Here is a 14,165-nt window from a genome sequence, read left to right on the forward strand (position 1 = left end):
GGGCTGGAGACTTAAGGGATGGCCAGATCCAGAGTTTACCACCAGGTGGTAGAGTAGAGACCAAAGAGAGGAGAGTATACAAACCCAAAATGAGGAAGTGAGAGGTTGTCATCCCAGGTAACCACATTTTAATGCACTAGTAGGATCACTAGTAGGATCATAGTCTCTAGGCAGGGTCTTTCACCTCTGACTTGTATCTCTTCCTGCTAAGTGGAAGAATTGGGGGAGAGGGAGCTAGGGAAGTGGGGTCTGGTAGATAGCTTCCCTTGTATGCACAGGGGCTGAAACCACCCCACCTGGGGTTCCTGTCCCCCCAGTGTTAGGCAAGTTGAGAGAGACCTGTGATGCCATTGGCTGTGTATACTGTCATACTCCTGGGGTGGAGGTTCTTCATGGGCCCAGGACCTTTCCATTGATGACCTGGCCACCCTGCCATTGAAACAAAAACACCAGAGCAGTAAGCAGCAGTATTATGTCTCTTGTTCTTGTTATCTTTCTTCTTAAATAGTAACCTTAGTGTATATCTACACTAATAAAAGAGAAACATGGTAATTAGCGTACGACCGCTACCCTTTTCATTGGCTAATCAGTGAGTATATGCAAATTAATTATCAGCCAAGATGGCGGCCGGCAGCCAGGCAGCTGGAAGCAAACATGAGGCTTCCTTGCTTCAGTGACTACAGACTCCAACGTTCCTCGCCTCACTTTCCAGCCTCTCAGTTGCAACTCTAAGCAACTATGTACTATGTTGCAAATAAGAAGCTAAACAAAAGCCCAGAAACCGGCTTTCAGTCAGCCGGGCTTTAGCAACATTGTATCGATGTTTTCAGCAGCGAGGCCTCAGAGCTAAAGCTGGCCCAGAATAAAAAAAAAAAGAAAACAAGGAGCAGTTGGAAGCTTCAGTCACTCTCTTCCGGAAAACAGCCCTCAGCCCCTCAACCAGACTGGCCAGACACCCCAGTGGGGACCCCCACCCTGATCCAGGACACCCTTCAGGGCAAACCAGCCGGCTTCCACCCGTGCACCAGGCCTCTATCCTATATAGTAAAAGGGTAATATGCCTCCCGGCACCGGGATCAGCGTGACAGGGGGCAGCGCCCAAAACCCCTGATCGCCCTGCGGCTCTGTGTGTGATGGGGCGGGGCCACAACCTCCCTATCTGCCCTGCTCTGTGCCTGATAGGAGGGAGCTCCCCAATTCTCTGATTGCCCTGCGGCTCTGTGTTTGACAGGGTGCAGCGCCCCAACCCCCCCCCCCCCCCCCCAAGGCCCTGCTCTGTGTGTGACAGGGTGCAGCGCCCCAACCCCCCCCCCCCCCCCCCCCAGGCCCTGCTCTGTGTGTGACAGGGTAAAGCCATAACCTCTCCATCGGCCCTGCCCCGAGTGTGACAGTGGCGGCGCCCCAATCCCCTGATCGGCCCTGCTCTGTGGGTGATAGAGGGTGGCGCCCCAACCCCCTGATCCGCCCTGCTCTGTGTGTGACAGGGGGCGGTGCCCCAACTCCCCTATTGGCCCTACTCTGTGAGTGACAGCGGGGAGCTCCTCAACCCCCTGATCAGCCCTGCTCTGTGCGTGACAGGGTACAGAGCCCCAACACCCCTGATGGGCCCTGCTCTGTGCGTGACAGGGGGCAGCACCCCAACCCCCTGATGGGCCCTGCTCTGTGCGTGACAGGGGGCAGCACCCCAACCCCCTGATTGGCCCTGCTCTGTGCGTGACAGGGGGTGGTGCCGCAACCTCCCCATCGACCCTGCCTTGAGTGTGACAGGGGGCGGTGTCCCAACCCCCAATTGGCCCTACCCTGAGCGTGACTGAGGGTGGCATTGCAACCTCCCGATCCGCCCTGCTCTGTGCATGATGGGGCGGTGCCCCAACTCCCCAATCGGTCCTGCTCTGAGCCTGACCAGGGGCTGCACCTAGGAATTGGGCCTGCCCTCTGCCATCCGGGAGCAGGCCTAAGCCAGCAGGTCATTATCTCCCGAGGGGTCCCAGACTTCGAGAGGGCACAGCCTGGGCTGGGGGACCCGCCCCCCTCCCCCCGCCCCGAGTGCACAAATTTTTGTGCACCGGGCCTCTAGTCCTATATAATAAAAGGCTATTATGCAAATCGACCGAACAGCAGAACGACCGGTTGCTATGACACACACTGACCACCAGGGGGCAGATGATGCCCCCTGGTTGTCAGTACACTTCCACAGGGGTAGCACCACTCAGCCAGAAGCTGGCACATGGCTGGCAAGTACAGTGGTGGTGGCAGGAGCCTCTCCTGTCTCTGCGCCAGCGCTAAGGACCCCTCAGGGGACATCCCCCGAGGGGTCCCGGACTGCAAGAGGGCATAGGTTGGGCTGAGGGACAACCCCCCGCCCCCCAGTGCACAAATGTCGTGCACCGGGCCTCTAGTATTTTTATAGATTTGCTTTCAAAAATATATTCATTTTAAGTGTGTGTATGTTTTAAATACCCTTTCTAAAAAAGGACTATGCTGCAATAACACTCTGTTTCTTTGACATTAAAATAGCTGTCACTTTATGAATAGAGGTGTGTGTGTGTTGTTGTTGGGAAGTGTTTCCTCCTCTTCTATTTTTGGTAAGAGTTTGTAAAGATTTGGTGTTAATTCTTCTTTAATGTTTGGTAGAATTCACCAATGAAGCCATCTATCTAAATCCAGGCTTTTCTTTTGGGGAAGTTGAAAATTTATTAATTGAGTCTCTTTATTTGCTACTAGAGGCCTGGTAGTAGCAAATCAGGGCTGGGCCGGCCAGGCAGAAGGGCCACGGGAGGTTGGCTGGCTGGCCCCGCCCCCCCACAGTGCGCGTCATAGCGACAAGTCATTCGGTCATTCCAGTTGTTCTGGTCATTCCAGACATTTAGGGTTTTATATACATAGATAGGTATATTCACATTCTCTTTTTCTCCTTGAATCAGTTCTAGTGCTTATTCTTCCTAGGAATTTTTCATTTTATCTAAGTTACCTAATTTGTTGGCATACCATTGTTCATAGTATTTTCTTATAATACTTTTCCTGTGAAGTAGGTAGTAATGTCCTTTTTTTTGTCCTTGATTTGAGTAATTTAAGTCTTCTCTATATTAAAAAAAAATTTTTATCAATCTAGCTAAAGGTTTGTCAATTTTATTGATCCTTTCAAAGAATTAACGTTTGGTTTTGTTAATTTTTCTATGACATTAAAATACCTTTTGTTTTATGAATGAAAGTAGTAGGAGGAGATTCTCCTTCCCCCACCACCAATATCCTCACATTCACAAAATAAAATTTAGGAAACCTCTCTTAGACTTCCCTCCACAAGCATAAACACATGCACATTCTAGATTTTACCAGTCAGTGAAATTCAAAGGCCTAGGAATCACTGCTGTATGTTAACATTTTCAAATCTTTCTTTTATCCAGAACTGTGATTCTTTTTTTTAATACTTTATTTTTTATGTTTGTTTTTAATCCTCAGCCGACGATATTTTTCCAGTGATTTTTTTTTTTAGAGAGAATGGAAGGAAGGAGGAGAGACAGAGAGAAACATTGATGTAAAAGAGATACATCGGTTGGCTGCCTCCCACAGGCACCCCTACTGGGGCCCGGAATTGAGCCTGCAACTGAGGTACGAGTCCTTGACTAGAATCGAACCTGGGACCCTTCAGTCCTTGGGCCGATGCTCTATCCACTGAGCCAAACCGGCTAGAGCCAGAACTATGGTTCATTTTTTCAAAATTTTATAGTTTAGTATACCAGAATTTCCTGTCCTTCTGCTAGATTTGTCCTGGTTGCTTTGGCCCTACTTACTTTCTCTGAACTTGCTAATACTGGATTTCTTCTTTAGCCTATTGTTTACATGGAGCAAATTTATCCCATACCTGGTAACATAGCCACACTCCCTTTGACAGAGGGGCATCAAGAAGCACAACTTCCTAGCAGCATCCAAGATTCCTCTTCAGCTTTGGGTAGCAGTGTGAATGCCAGTGGACCACTCTGCTATTGCCTCTGTTTGAGATGTCAGATCATTTGTATTGTTTGTGTGTTCTGCATGCTTTTTGTCTGATACTGGTTTCTTCAGTGTGTGGGGGGCCATTGCACAGAGCAGGGTCAGAGTGGGAACTTCGGTGCTTGTTGGACAGACTTCAGGCCTGCCATCACTCCTCCCATGTGAGGGTTGAGCAAGCATGTCCGCGAGTTTGACACACTTGATTTAGAGATTTGATGGGAAAGTGCCTTTACATAGCCCAATCTGGTCCAGGTTTTTACATACAATGAATGGACCACAGCAAATGTCTTTTTCAATAAACATTTCCTAGAAAAATGAAATTAGCAGTTAAGCCTAAGAATATGAATGAAAAAAAAGTTAGTGTTCAGTACATTTATGATGCAATTAAATAGGCCCATGTACCCCCTTTTCTCTATTATTCGCTCCATGCGAGGTTCTTCACAGGGATTACCTTATTTAATGCAACAATTCTATAAGGCACATGGCTTTTCCAAATAGTGAAAATGAATCAGGGTTGTTTTTTTTAATTCTCATCTAAGGATTTTTATTTATTTTATTTTTTAGAGAGAGGGAAAGGGAGAGACAGAGAAATATCAGTGTGAGAGAGAAACATCAGTTGTACCTCCTGTACATGCCCCAACCAGGGATCAAACCTGCAGCCTTTTGGTATTTGGAATGACACGCCAACAAACTGAGCCACCTGTCCAAGGCATAGTCAGAGCTTATTATTACTAGAAGCCTGGAGCACAAATTTGTGCACCAGTGGGGTCCCTCAGTCTGACCTGCAGGATCGGGCTGAAACTGGCTCTCTGACATCCCCCAAGGGGTCCTGGACTGCAAGAGGGTGCAGGCCAGGCCGAGGGACCCCACCGGTGCACAGTCATGGCCAGGCAGGGAGGGGACCGCAGGAGGGTTCCAGGGCATGTCCAGCCCATCTTGCTCAGTCCCGATCAGCCAGACCCAAGCAGCAAGCTAACCTACCAGTCAGAGCGTCTGGCCCCTGGTGGTCAGTGCACATCATAGCGACTGGTTGACTCTGCCCCTTGGTGGTCAGTGCACATCATAGCAAGCGGTTAAGCGGCTTTAGCATATCATTAGCATATTATGCTTTGGTTGATTGAATGGACAACCAGACAATTAGCATATTATGCTATTATTATTATTATTACTATCATTATTATTTATTATTGAAACAAAGTATAGGAAAGCAAGCAAGAATTTATTGGCCAGAGCAAAAACATACATAGGAAGGACATAGAAGAAGCAACAGAAGAGCCTAGGCTGGGCTGCCTTGGCTCATCTGGGAAGTCAGAGAAGACGGGGCCTTGGAGACAAGTTCAGGGGGTTAGCCCGGGAAAAGCTGCCACTGCCCACTGCTCCCATGGTTGCAAGTCTCATGTCCCTAAGAGGGTAGGGGGTAGTGCCTGTGGGGGAAGGAGAGGGAGACGGGAATGGCACAGGTGTGCTCCCTGGAGGGAGAGTGCCAAGTGAGAGCATTTTTTTTAAGTGACTTAATTCAACTAAAAACTCAGAAATTACATGAAAGTGTATTAGGCATATAATGACATTTAAGTCTGTATGAATATATCATTTTAATTTCAAATTGGTATTCTATTAAGAACCTATTGATCTGCCCTAGCTAGTTTGGTTCAGTGGATAAAGTGTCGGTCTGCGGACCAAAGGGTCCCAAGTTCGATTCCGGTCAAGGGCATGTACCTTGGTTGCAGGCTCCTCCCTGACCCAGGCCCTGGTCAAGGTGTGTACAGGAGGAACCAATCAATGTGTTTCTCTCACATCGATATCTCTCTGTCTTTCTTTCTCTCTTTCACTCTCTCTAAAAAATCAACGGAAAAATATCCTTGGGTGAGGAGTAAAAAAATAATAATGAAAAAAAGAAATAAATATAAACCGATTGATCTATATATATGTCTGTATATCTCGTCTGTATCTGCCTTTGTATGTATTTTTTCTAATATCCAAAGCCTACAACCAGCCAAGTGTTTTGGTAGATTTGTGTTATTTCCTCATTATTTATTTCTTCATCAATAAATATTTTATGAACATCAATTATATATGCCACCTCCTGTGCTGAGTACTGAGAATACAACAGTGAATCAGACCACCAAAGTTATACAACATCATTGTAGATCAAGCCCAGTTCTAAGAAAGAAAGAAGCAGAATGGCATGTGAGGGTAGGGGATGGTTTAGATAGGGTTGTCACTTGAGCTGACATTTGTGGTCATAACTGAGGATTAAGAAGTAGGCACCTGCCCGAACTGTTTTGGCTCAGTGGATAGAGCGTCGGCCTGCAGACTGAAAGGTCCCAGGTTCGATTCTGGTCAAGGGCATGTACCTTGGTTGCGGGCACATCCCCAGTAGGGGGTGTGCAGGAGGCAGCTGATCGATGTTTCTCTCTCATCAATGTTTCTAACTCTCTATCCCTCTCTCTTCCTCTCTGTAAAAAACCAATAAAATATATTTAAAAAAAAAAAAAAAAAGAAGTAGACACCCATAAGAAAAATTGGTAGACAAGTGTTCCCAGCACAGATAGTGGCAAGTACAAGGGCATGAGGCAGGAACAGCTTTACATGTCTTGGGAGATGCAAAGGTTGAATGTAAAAGGTGAGGGCACGAAAGTCACAGGGCTGCTGGGGCTCTGTGGCGTGTTAAGATTTTAAAGTGCAGTGAGAAATTACAGAATTTTAAGCATTTATGTGTTGTAAAAGGTCACAGTAGCTACTCTGTGGAGAATGAACTGCAGAATATTAGAAATCTTTTGCAGTGGTCCACTTGAGATGGTGGTAGCTTAAGACTTTTCACCTTACCAGACAGAAGATGATTGCATGAGTTTTATGAGAGCTTCCTAAGGCTTTTCCTGTATTTTTCTGCGTAATAAGCCAGACTTCAAAATTGATGCATTTTAGGAGGGCCTCTGCCCTCCTCCATTTCACAAATATGTAGCTTTCAGGATGGTCTAGGCAGGGTTGTGTGTGTTTTTTAATTTCCCTTCAGGGAATTCAGTCTCTGAATTATCTTTATAGATAGAGGACTGTTGAAGCAAGCAACTCCAAATACAGGTTCCCCACCTGTTCGTGGGCAAGATGCACGGGTCACACCTTCCTGACATTGATCGTCTATACTGCAACTTTGGGAATATTTAGAAAACAGTCATGGAACATTAATGTTATAAAATCTGGAGTAAGTTTGCTTGAGATGTTCTAAGAGGAACACTTGCCTGAAGTTTCCATGCTAATTTAATTCATGAGTAAGAGTCACAGGTGTACTCATTCATTTTACCAATATCAACTTGATAGGAGCCTTAGCAAAGTTGTGTTACTGTTTTATACAGTTACTAGATACTGCGCGGTTATTTTCCTTGCTTGCTCAAATGTTGTAAATTTCGGAAAGTTCTGGGACCTTGAGTCTCACTTGAGAGTTGGGTACGAGTGTTGTGAGAAAAGCCTGGGACTCTCTTTAGAACCTGTGGGAGCCTGCCTTTCCTCGGAATCTTGCCACATTTTTTTCCACTTCTTGGTTGTCTTTAAATAAGCAGCAGTTATTAACTGGTACTGTAACTGATGTTAGTGTAACTATGCTTATTACAAGTTAATAACAACATATTTTTTATTTAAAGCCACCAGTATAAGCCAACTATTTCAGGGTTTTGTTTTGTTTTGTTTGTTTCCTTGGAAAATGGGTTTTAACTGATTTAGGGGTTTTTTGAATGGCAGCAATTCAGACTACTTATATAAAACACATCAACTGAATATTTGTTAACTATTAGTGCAACATATTTTAAAGTAATAATATTGAGTATGAAATTTTTCTCTGGTAAGGAAAATCTTAGCAGTGGTGTTTCATATGATAAAAGCGGGTTTTTTTTTCATCAACTATCCTAAGCTCTTAGTATGTACAGTGACTGTGTTGTAATAAACATCATCGTGTAGCTATTTCCCACGTGGTGCTCTGCAGGCTGACAGCACTCAGAAGTGTTGTGGCTGTTCGTGCTCCGTGTAGTCTGGAAGCTTGCCTGACACAGTCACAGTCCCCTTGCTACTCTGTCCTAGTCAGTCAAGCAGGTGAGAGAGTTTAGAGCCATATTTGTGAAAGTCCTCCGTAAGATTGTCTCTGACAATCTTGACCTCAGGATGAAACTGGCTAATTTGAAAACACAGCAAAATTAATAGAATAAAAAATGTTGTAGCTAGATGGACTCTTGGAAGATATCTAATCCAAACCCCTAGGGTTTTACAGATGGAAAAAATCAGGCCCACAGTGGATGGGCAGCTTACTCAGTCCCACACTGGTCACTATGGGATTGTCACATGTGCTTCTGTACTGCTTCCCTTTCCTTCAGAAGAAATACTAACATAGTAGTACAGTGTAATGGAACCAAATGAAACGTTACAGTTTTTGTTCATCTTACAGTTCAAACTGCTTTGAGCATACACACACACACACATACACACACACCCTTCCAGGAATGAAGAGACTTGTACTTTAAGTGGTTGTTGATTACAGTAAGCTTATTGATAATAAATATATTAATACTAGAGGCCCAATGCACGAATTCATGCAAGGGTGAGGTCCGGCAGGCCCAGCCCCAATCAGGGCGGATCAGGGCTGGGCCTGTCGAGAGGAGGAGATGTCAGGAGGTTGGCTGGTGCCCACACCAATCAGGGGCTGATTAGGGCCAGGCCGGCTGGGGGAAGGGGCCCGAGGGTGATTGGCTGGCTGGCGCCGCCCCCAAATGGGGTGGGGTGCCAGTCGGGGTCCAGCAGCCTAGGGGAGGGGCCATGGGTGGTTGGCCAGCGGCCCTGCCCCTGATGAGGTGGGGGTGAGGGCCGGGCAGGGGGAGGGGCTGCAGGAGGCTGGCTGGCTGGTCCCACCCCCTATTGGGGTTGGTGATCAGGGGCGGGGCTGGCTGGGGAGAGGGGCTGTGGGCCAATCAGGGTGGTGGGGGCCCATGGGGAGCGTGGCCAGCTCGGGGGTGGAGCTGCAGGAGGTTGGCCGCCCAGCCTTGTCCCCTATTGAGGTGGGGGGGGGGGGGGCAGAGTGTGATCAGGGGCGGGCCTATTGTGGTGGGGCAGGCTGATCAGGGGCTGGGGGAAGGGAGGGGGCATTTGGCCAGCCGGCCCCACTCTTGATCACGTGGGAGAGTCCGATCAGTGGCGGGCCGGGGGGGGCGGGGGGGGGGGGGGCGGGCCGTAAGGTTGGCCGGCCAGTCCCACCCCCTGATCAGCCTAGTTCGCTGGCCACAGTGGGCATCATAGCAACTGGTTGTTAGCTGTGAAGATTTCAGGCACAGAAACTACAGAGCTACTTAGGGCCATGATTCCAGGCCCAGTCAAGACCTGCTGATGGCTGAGTTACCAGCAGTGGGCCAGAGATGCTCTGCCTGTAGGTAGTGGAAAGCAGTGTATGTAGTGATTATGTTAGTGCATGTTTGGGCATGGGGTGTCAGGTGAAGAAGGGCCCTGGGCCGAGTCGGGACCCTCGTTTCCAATTCTGCCTCTTGATGCCTAGCTACTGAAACATCACTCAGTACTGCACGGTTCTCTTCACTTCTAAACAGGGAAAGAAGGTGGGATCTTTAAAGTTCCTTCCAATGAAAAGTGCTTTGTGTCAGTGAGGATCATCAGTTAAAAAGTTACTTTTTATTAAGTTGAAAGAATTCTGACCACTACCGATTACACATTCCTGCAATCACGTCACTGCTCAGTGCCACAGCTGGGAATGAAACCCTGCCCCTGGCCAGCAGCTCCTCGCTTGCACAGCACACCCTGGAGCACAGAAAACAGCGTTAGGAGTGGCTCTGCAATGCCGTCTTGCCCAAAGGGGCAGCAGCTCCCAAATTCATGTTCATTGTTCATCTTCATATAGCCAGGAGGACAAATTTTAGTATTATGGATTCTTTCAGAGCGACTCTGTCATAAATCTTCGTGTCTCCCTCTCTTATTTATGACTTAGGCATTCACTTGAAAAAGTAAATACCTTTTTTTTCTGTTTTATGTACTCAACACCCCATATACTAGTTTGTCTTTAGATTTTTATCTATCATACATTTTTCTTTTGATCATTTTATTTCATAAAGATATTCTACTGAAATTAATTTGACATTTTATTAGTTTGGCTTACTCCATTTTAAAGGGACCACATAGTTAAAGTTTTAAAATTTTGATTCTGCCTTACTTTTCCAGTATACTTCCCAGTGTAATGTAACTGAACGGTTAGACTAAAGCATTACTATCTGTATTTTTCTCTTTGCAGAGTGTTCGACCCACACCCCAAAATGACGCTATAACGGTACACTTCAAACCAATTACCTTAAAAGCTTCAGAAAGTAAATATACCAAAGTTGCAAGTATTAGTTTTGATGGTAAGTATTAAACTTTTTCTAATATAGTGGTCTTATTTTGATAAACAAAAGGCCTCTGTATCGACATCTTAATTTAGAGAACATCAAGAACTCTTACTTCTGCCCTGCCTGGTTTGGCTCAGTGGATAGAGCGTCGGCCTGCGGACTGAAGGGTCCCGGGTTCGATTCCCGTCGGGGGCATATACCTTGGTTGCGAGCACATCCCCAGTGGGGAGTGTGCAGGAGGCAGCTGAATTGATGCTTCTCTCTCATCAATGTTTCTAACTCTCTATCCCTCTCCCTTTCTCTCTGTAAATAATCAATAAAATATATTTAAAAAAAAAAAAAAGAACTCTTACTTGGCTGTTTTATGAAAGGAAAGATAACTTTATAAGCCTAATTAGTATTGGCAAATACAGTAGAATTAAATTAAATTAAAACTGGGCTCTCCTGTATACATCCCAGTTATGCTTTGTTTTAATTATGAAGTCATTAATTTTTATAGTTAGGTGATAATGTATTTGAATTTTGGAAACATGTTTGAATTTGAGAGCAAAAATATTCTCTAACGTTTTTATATATTGGCTTTTATAAGCACAGCATACAGTGCTGCCCAAGCTAAAATAATAACTTTTGTGATAGAATTATTATGCTGTATATTTTGATACTTGAAATGTTAACTCAACCTTGACTACCATATTTGAGTAGTATGTTTTTATTCATTTTTTCCCCACTTTACTAGAATATTTTTTAAATAGTGACATAATAGCTGCTTAACTATATGTAATTAGATTTAATGAGAACTGAAACTTGCACTGGGGCTTGTGTCAGCGGGGCCCATGAAAGTGAGCATCCCTGAAGCTTAAACTTTGGCTGTATGATAAAGCCATGTTTGCTCGCAGTCCACATTTTACAGCTAAGCTCCTCATCAGAAGAGTGTTTGATCACTGAGTAGCCTTCTGCATGTAGCAGAACGCTGGAACACTGCACAGTGTGAGAGCACCATGCTTGCTACTTGCACGTGGAGGATTCTCAGGAGGGTCTGGACCAACTGCACTGGCTGGGTGCCACCTTCAGTCTCCTTATCCCATGACCTCAGAGAAAACTCCAGAGGAACTCAAGATGAAATATGTTGCATACTATCATAATCCAGCTGTTAAGTAGGATTATAGAAGGTTTTGATGCCATAATTATTTCCAAGCCTGTGATAAACTGTCTCTGTGTTGCTAAGATACCACAATCACGACCTTCAGTATCAGTATTAGCAGGTACATTCTCTTTTCTTTCCAAGAAAGAGAGCAGCCAGTAGTAATTCCTGACCCCTGAGAGCACTGAGGACCCACCCTCCTAATGAGTCCTAGGAATGAGGTCTGCATCAGGACAATGCTGTTCCCGCCTCCCATGTTCTTCTCAAGCTCCTGACTGGCAACCCAGTAAATGTTTCCATTCTTGAGATGAATGAATGTCAGTGATGTTGGTTCTTCTGAGATCGTGGGCTCTGAAATAAGTGCTGCTTAAAGAAATGATGTAAAATTAAATACAGAGGCAAAGGGGGAAAGCATTGTTTAAAGCAAGTGCTATATTTCTTTATATGTCGACTTAAGAGAGAGGAAGGGAGAGAGAGAGAGAGATAGAAACATCAGTGATGAGAGAGAATCATTGATCGGCTGCCTCTTGCATGCCCCCAACTGGGGATCCAGCCTGCAACCCAAGCATGTGCCTTGACCAGGAATCGAATTGTGACCTCCTCATTCATAGGTCCACACTCAACCACTGAACCATACTGCAGGCACAAGTGCTATATTTATTAAAGTCTATTTCTGTCTGATATAAATATTGCTACCCCAGCTTTTTTTATTTGTTTCCATTTGTATGAAATATCTTTTTCCATCCCTTTACTTTCAGTCTCTGTGTGTCTTTTATTCTAAGGTTGGTTTCTTGTGGACAGTATATAGATATATATATATCTACCTATATATATATATATCTTGTTTTCTTTTTTTTTTTTTTTTTAAATTAAATCTTTATTGTTCAGATTATTACATTTGTTCCTCTTTTTTCCCCCCATAACTCCCCTCCTTCCAGCTCCCACCCCACCCTCCACCCTCACTCCCCACCCACTGTGTTCATCCATAGGTGCATGATTTTTGTCCAGTCACTTCCCGCATCTCCCACACCCCTTTTTCCCCCAAGAATAGTCAGTCTATTCCCTTTCTATGTCCCTGATTCTATTATAATCACCAGTTCATTCTGTACATCAGGTTATTTATTCACTTGATTCTTAGATTCATTTGTTGATAGATGCATGTTTGTTGTTCATAGTTTGTATCTTTACCTTTTTCTTCTTCTTCCTCTTCTTAAAGGATACCTTTCAGCATTTCATATAATACTGGTTTGGCGGTGATGAACTCCTTTAGCTTTTCCTTATCTGTGAAGCTCTTTATCTGACCTTCAATTCTGAATGATAGCTTTGCTGGATAAAGTAATCTTGGTTGTAGGTTCTTGGTATTCAGCACTTTGAATATTTCTTGCCATTCCCTTCTGGCCTGCAAAGTTTCTGTTGAGAAATCAGCTGACAGTCGTATGGGTATTCCCTTGTAGGTAATTGAGCCTCTTTCTCTTGCTGCTTTTAAGATTTTCTCTTTGTCTTTTGCTCTTGGCATTTTAATGATGATGTGTCTTGGTGTGGTCCTCTTTGGATTCCTTTTGTTTGGGGTTCTCTTCGCTTCTTGGACCTGTAAGTCCACTTCTTTCTCCAGGTGGGGGAAGTTTTCTGCCATTATTTCTTGAAATAGGTTTTCAATATCTTGCTGTCTCTCATCTTCTGGCACTCCAATGACTCTGATATTAGACCGCTTAAAGCTGTCCCAGAGGCTCCTTACACTATCTTCACACTTTCGGATTCTTTTTTCATTTTGCTTTTCCAATTGGGTGTTTTTTGTCGAATCTTTGGTTTGATTATTGTACTCCTCTGGTCTGCTATTGGGTATAATATTCTTTATTTCAGTCCGTGTATGCTTACTTTCTAATTTCTTTATCGTAGCATCGAGGGTCTCATTAGTTTTCGTGAGGCTCTGCACAAATTTATGGCAAGCCCTCAAAATTGCGATTCTTAGCTCCATATCCTCCATTTCTGTCATGTTTTTTTGTCTCCGCATCTTTTATGCTTTCTTGGTGCACCCCCTTGTGGTCTCTGTGCGCAGTCTTGTTCTAGCCAAGCCTTAATTGTTGTAGTTAACACTAGAGGGATTTGACCCCCAGGCCGACTGGCTATAGGAATCAGCTGTATGGAAAACGTCTGCCTTCTGGGGAGGTGCTAATCCAGCCTTTGCCTGAGGCGATCGGCAAATGGCTGTGCGCAGGCTTTGGGCAGGGCGGGATCCACAGGGCGGGCGGAGGGAGCAGTTATGGCCACGCTCAGTCCCGTTCCCAGAGGCTCTGCTTCTCAGAACCCCGGCAGCCGCTGCAAACCTCGGAGAGAAAGCTGCCCTCAGGTTCCAACTGATGCCGGATAATCCCGCTTCTCCCGTTTGAGTCTGGGTCCCTAGAGACTCGCCCGGATCTGGAGCCCAGAGTCTGAGACTCACTCCCGACAGAAAACGACAACCGCGCCCTCAGCCACCAGCCCGCTTTGCTCGCGCACCTCGGTACCTTTGTATTTTCCACACTGCGCCGCCTCTGAGCCTCGATTTGCTGTTCTCTTTCCTTCTAGTTGTAGAGTCTCTCTTCAGCCAGCCTTCCTGTGGTTCTGGGTGATGTCCGTTCAGTCTTTTAGTTGTATTTTTGAAATGGTTGTTTGCGGCAGCGGTCTCCGGT

The 14,165-nt window shown here is 45.4% G+C and overlaps 1 protein-coding gene across 1 annotated transcript in view; it reads left to right on the forward strand.

The window, feature by feature from the left end:
* The window catches only part of TMEM131 (transmembrane protein 131), a 198,055-nt gene that overhangs the window by 119,239 nt on the left and 64,651 nt on the right, over nucleotides 1–14,165 (forward strand). The window contains 1 exon segment of the mRNA XM_070429901.1: nucleotides 10,262–10,370. Within this exon segment, the coding sequence (XP_070286002.1) occupies nucleotides 10,262–10,370 (109 nt within the window).

Source organism: Myotis yumanensis, unplaced genomic scaffold (genome assembly GCF_028538775.1).
Source record: "Myotis yumanensis isolate MYYU_CA2020_CCGP unplaced genomic scaffold, mMyoYum1.0.hap1 SCAF_11, whole genome shotgun sequence".
Lineage (NCBI taxonomy): Eukaryota > Metazoa > Chordata > Mammalia > Chiroptera > Vespertilionidae > Myotis > Myotis yumanensis.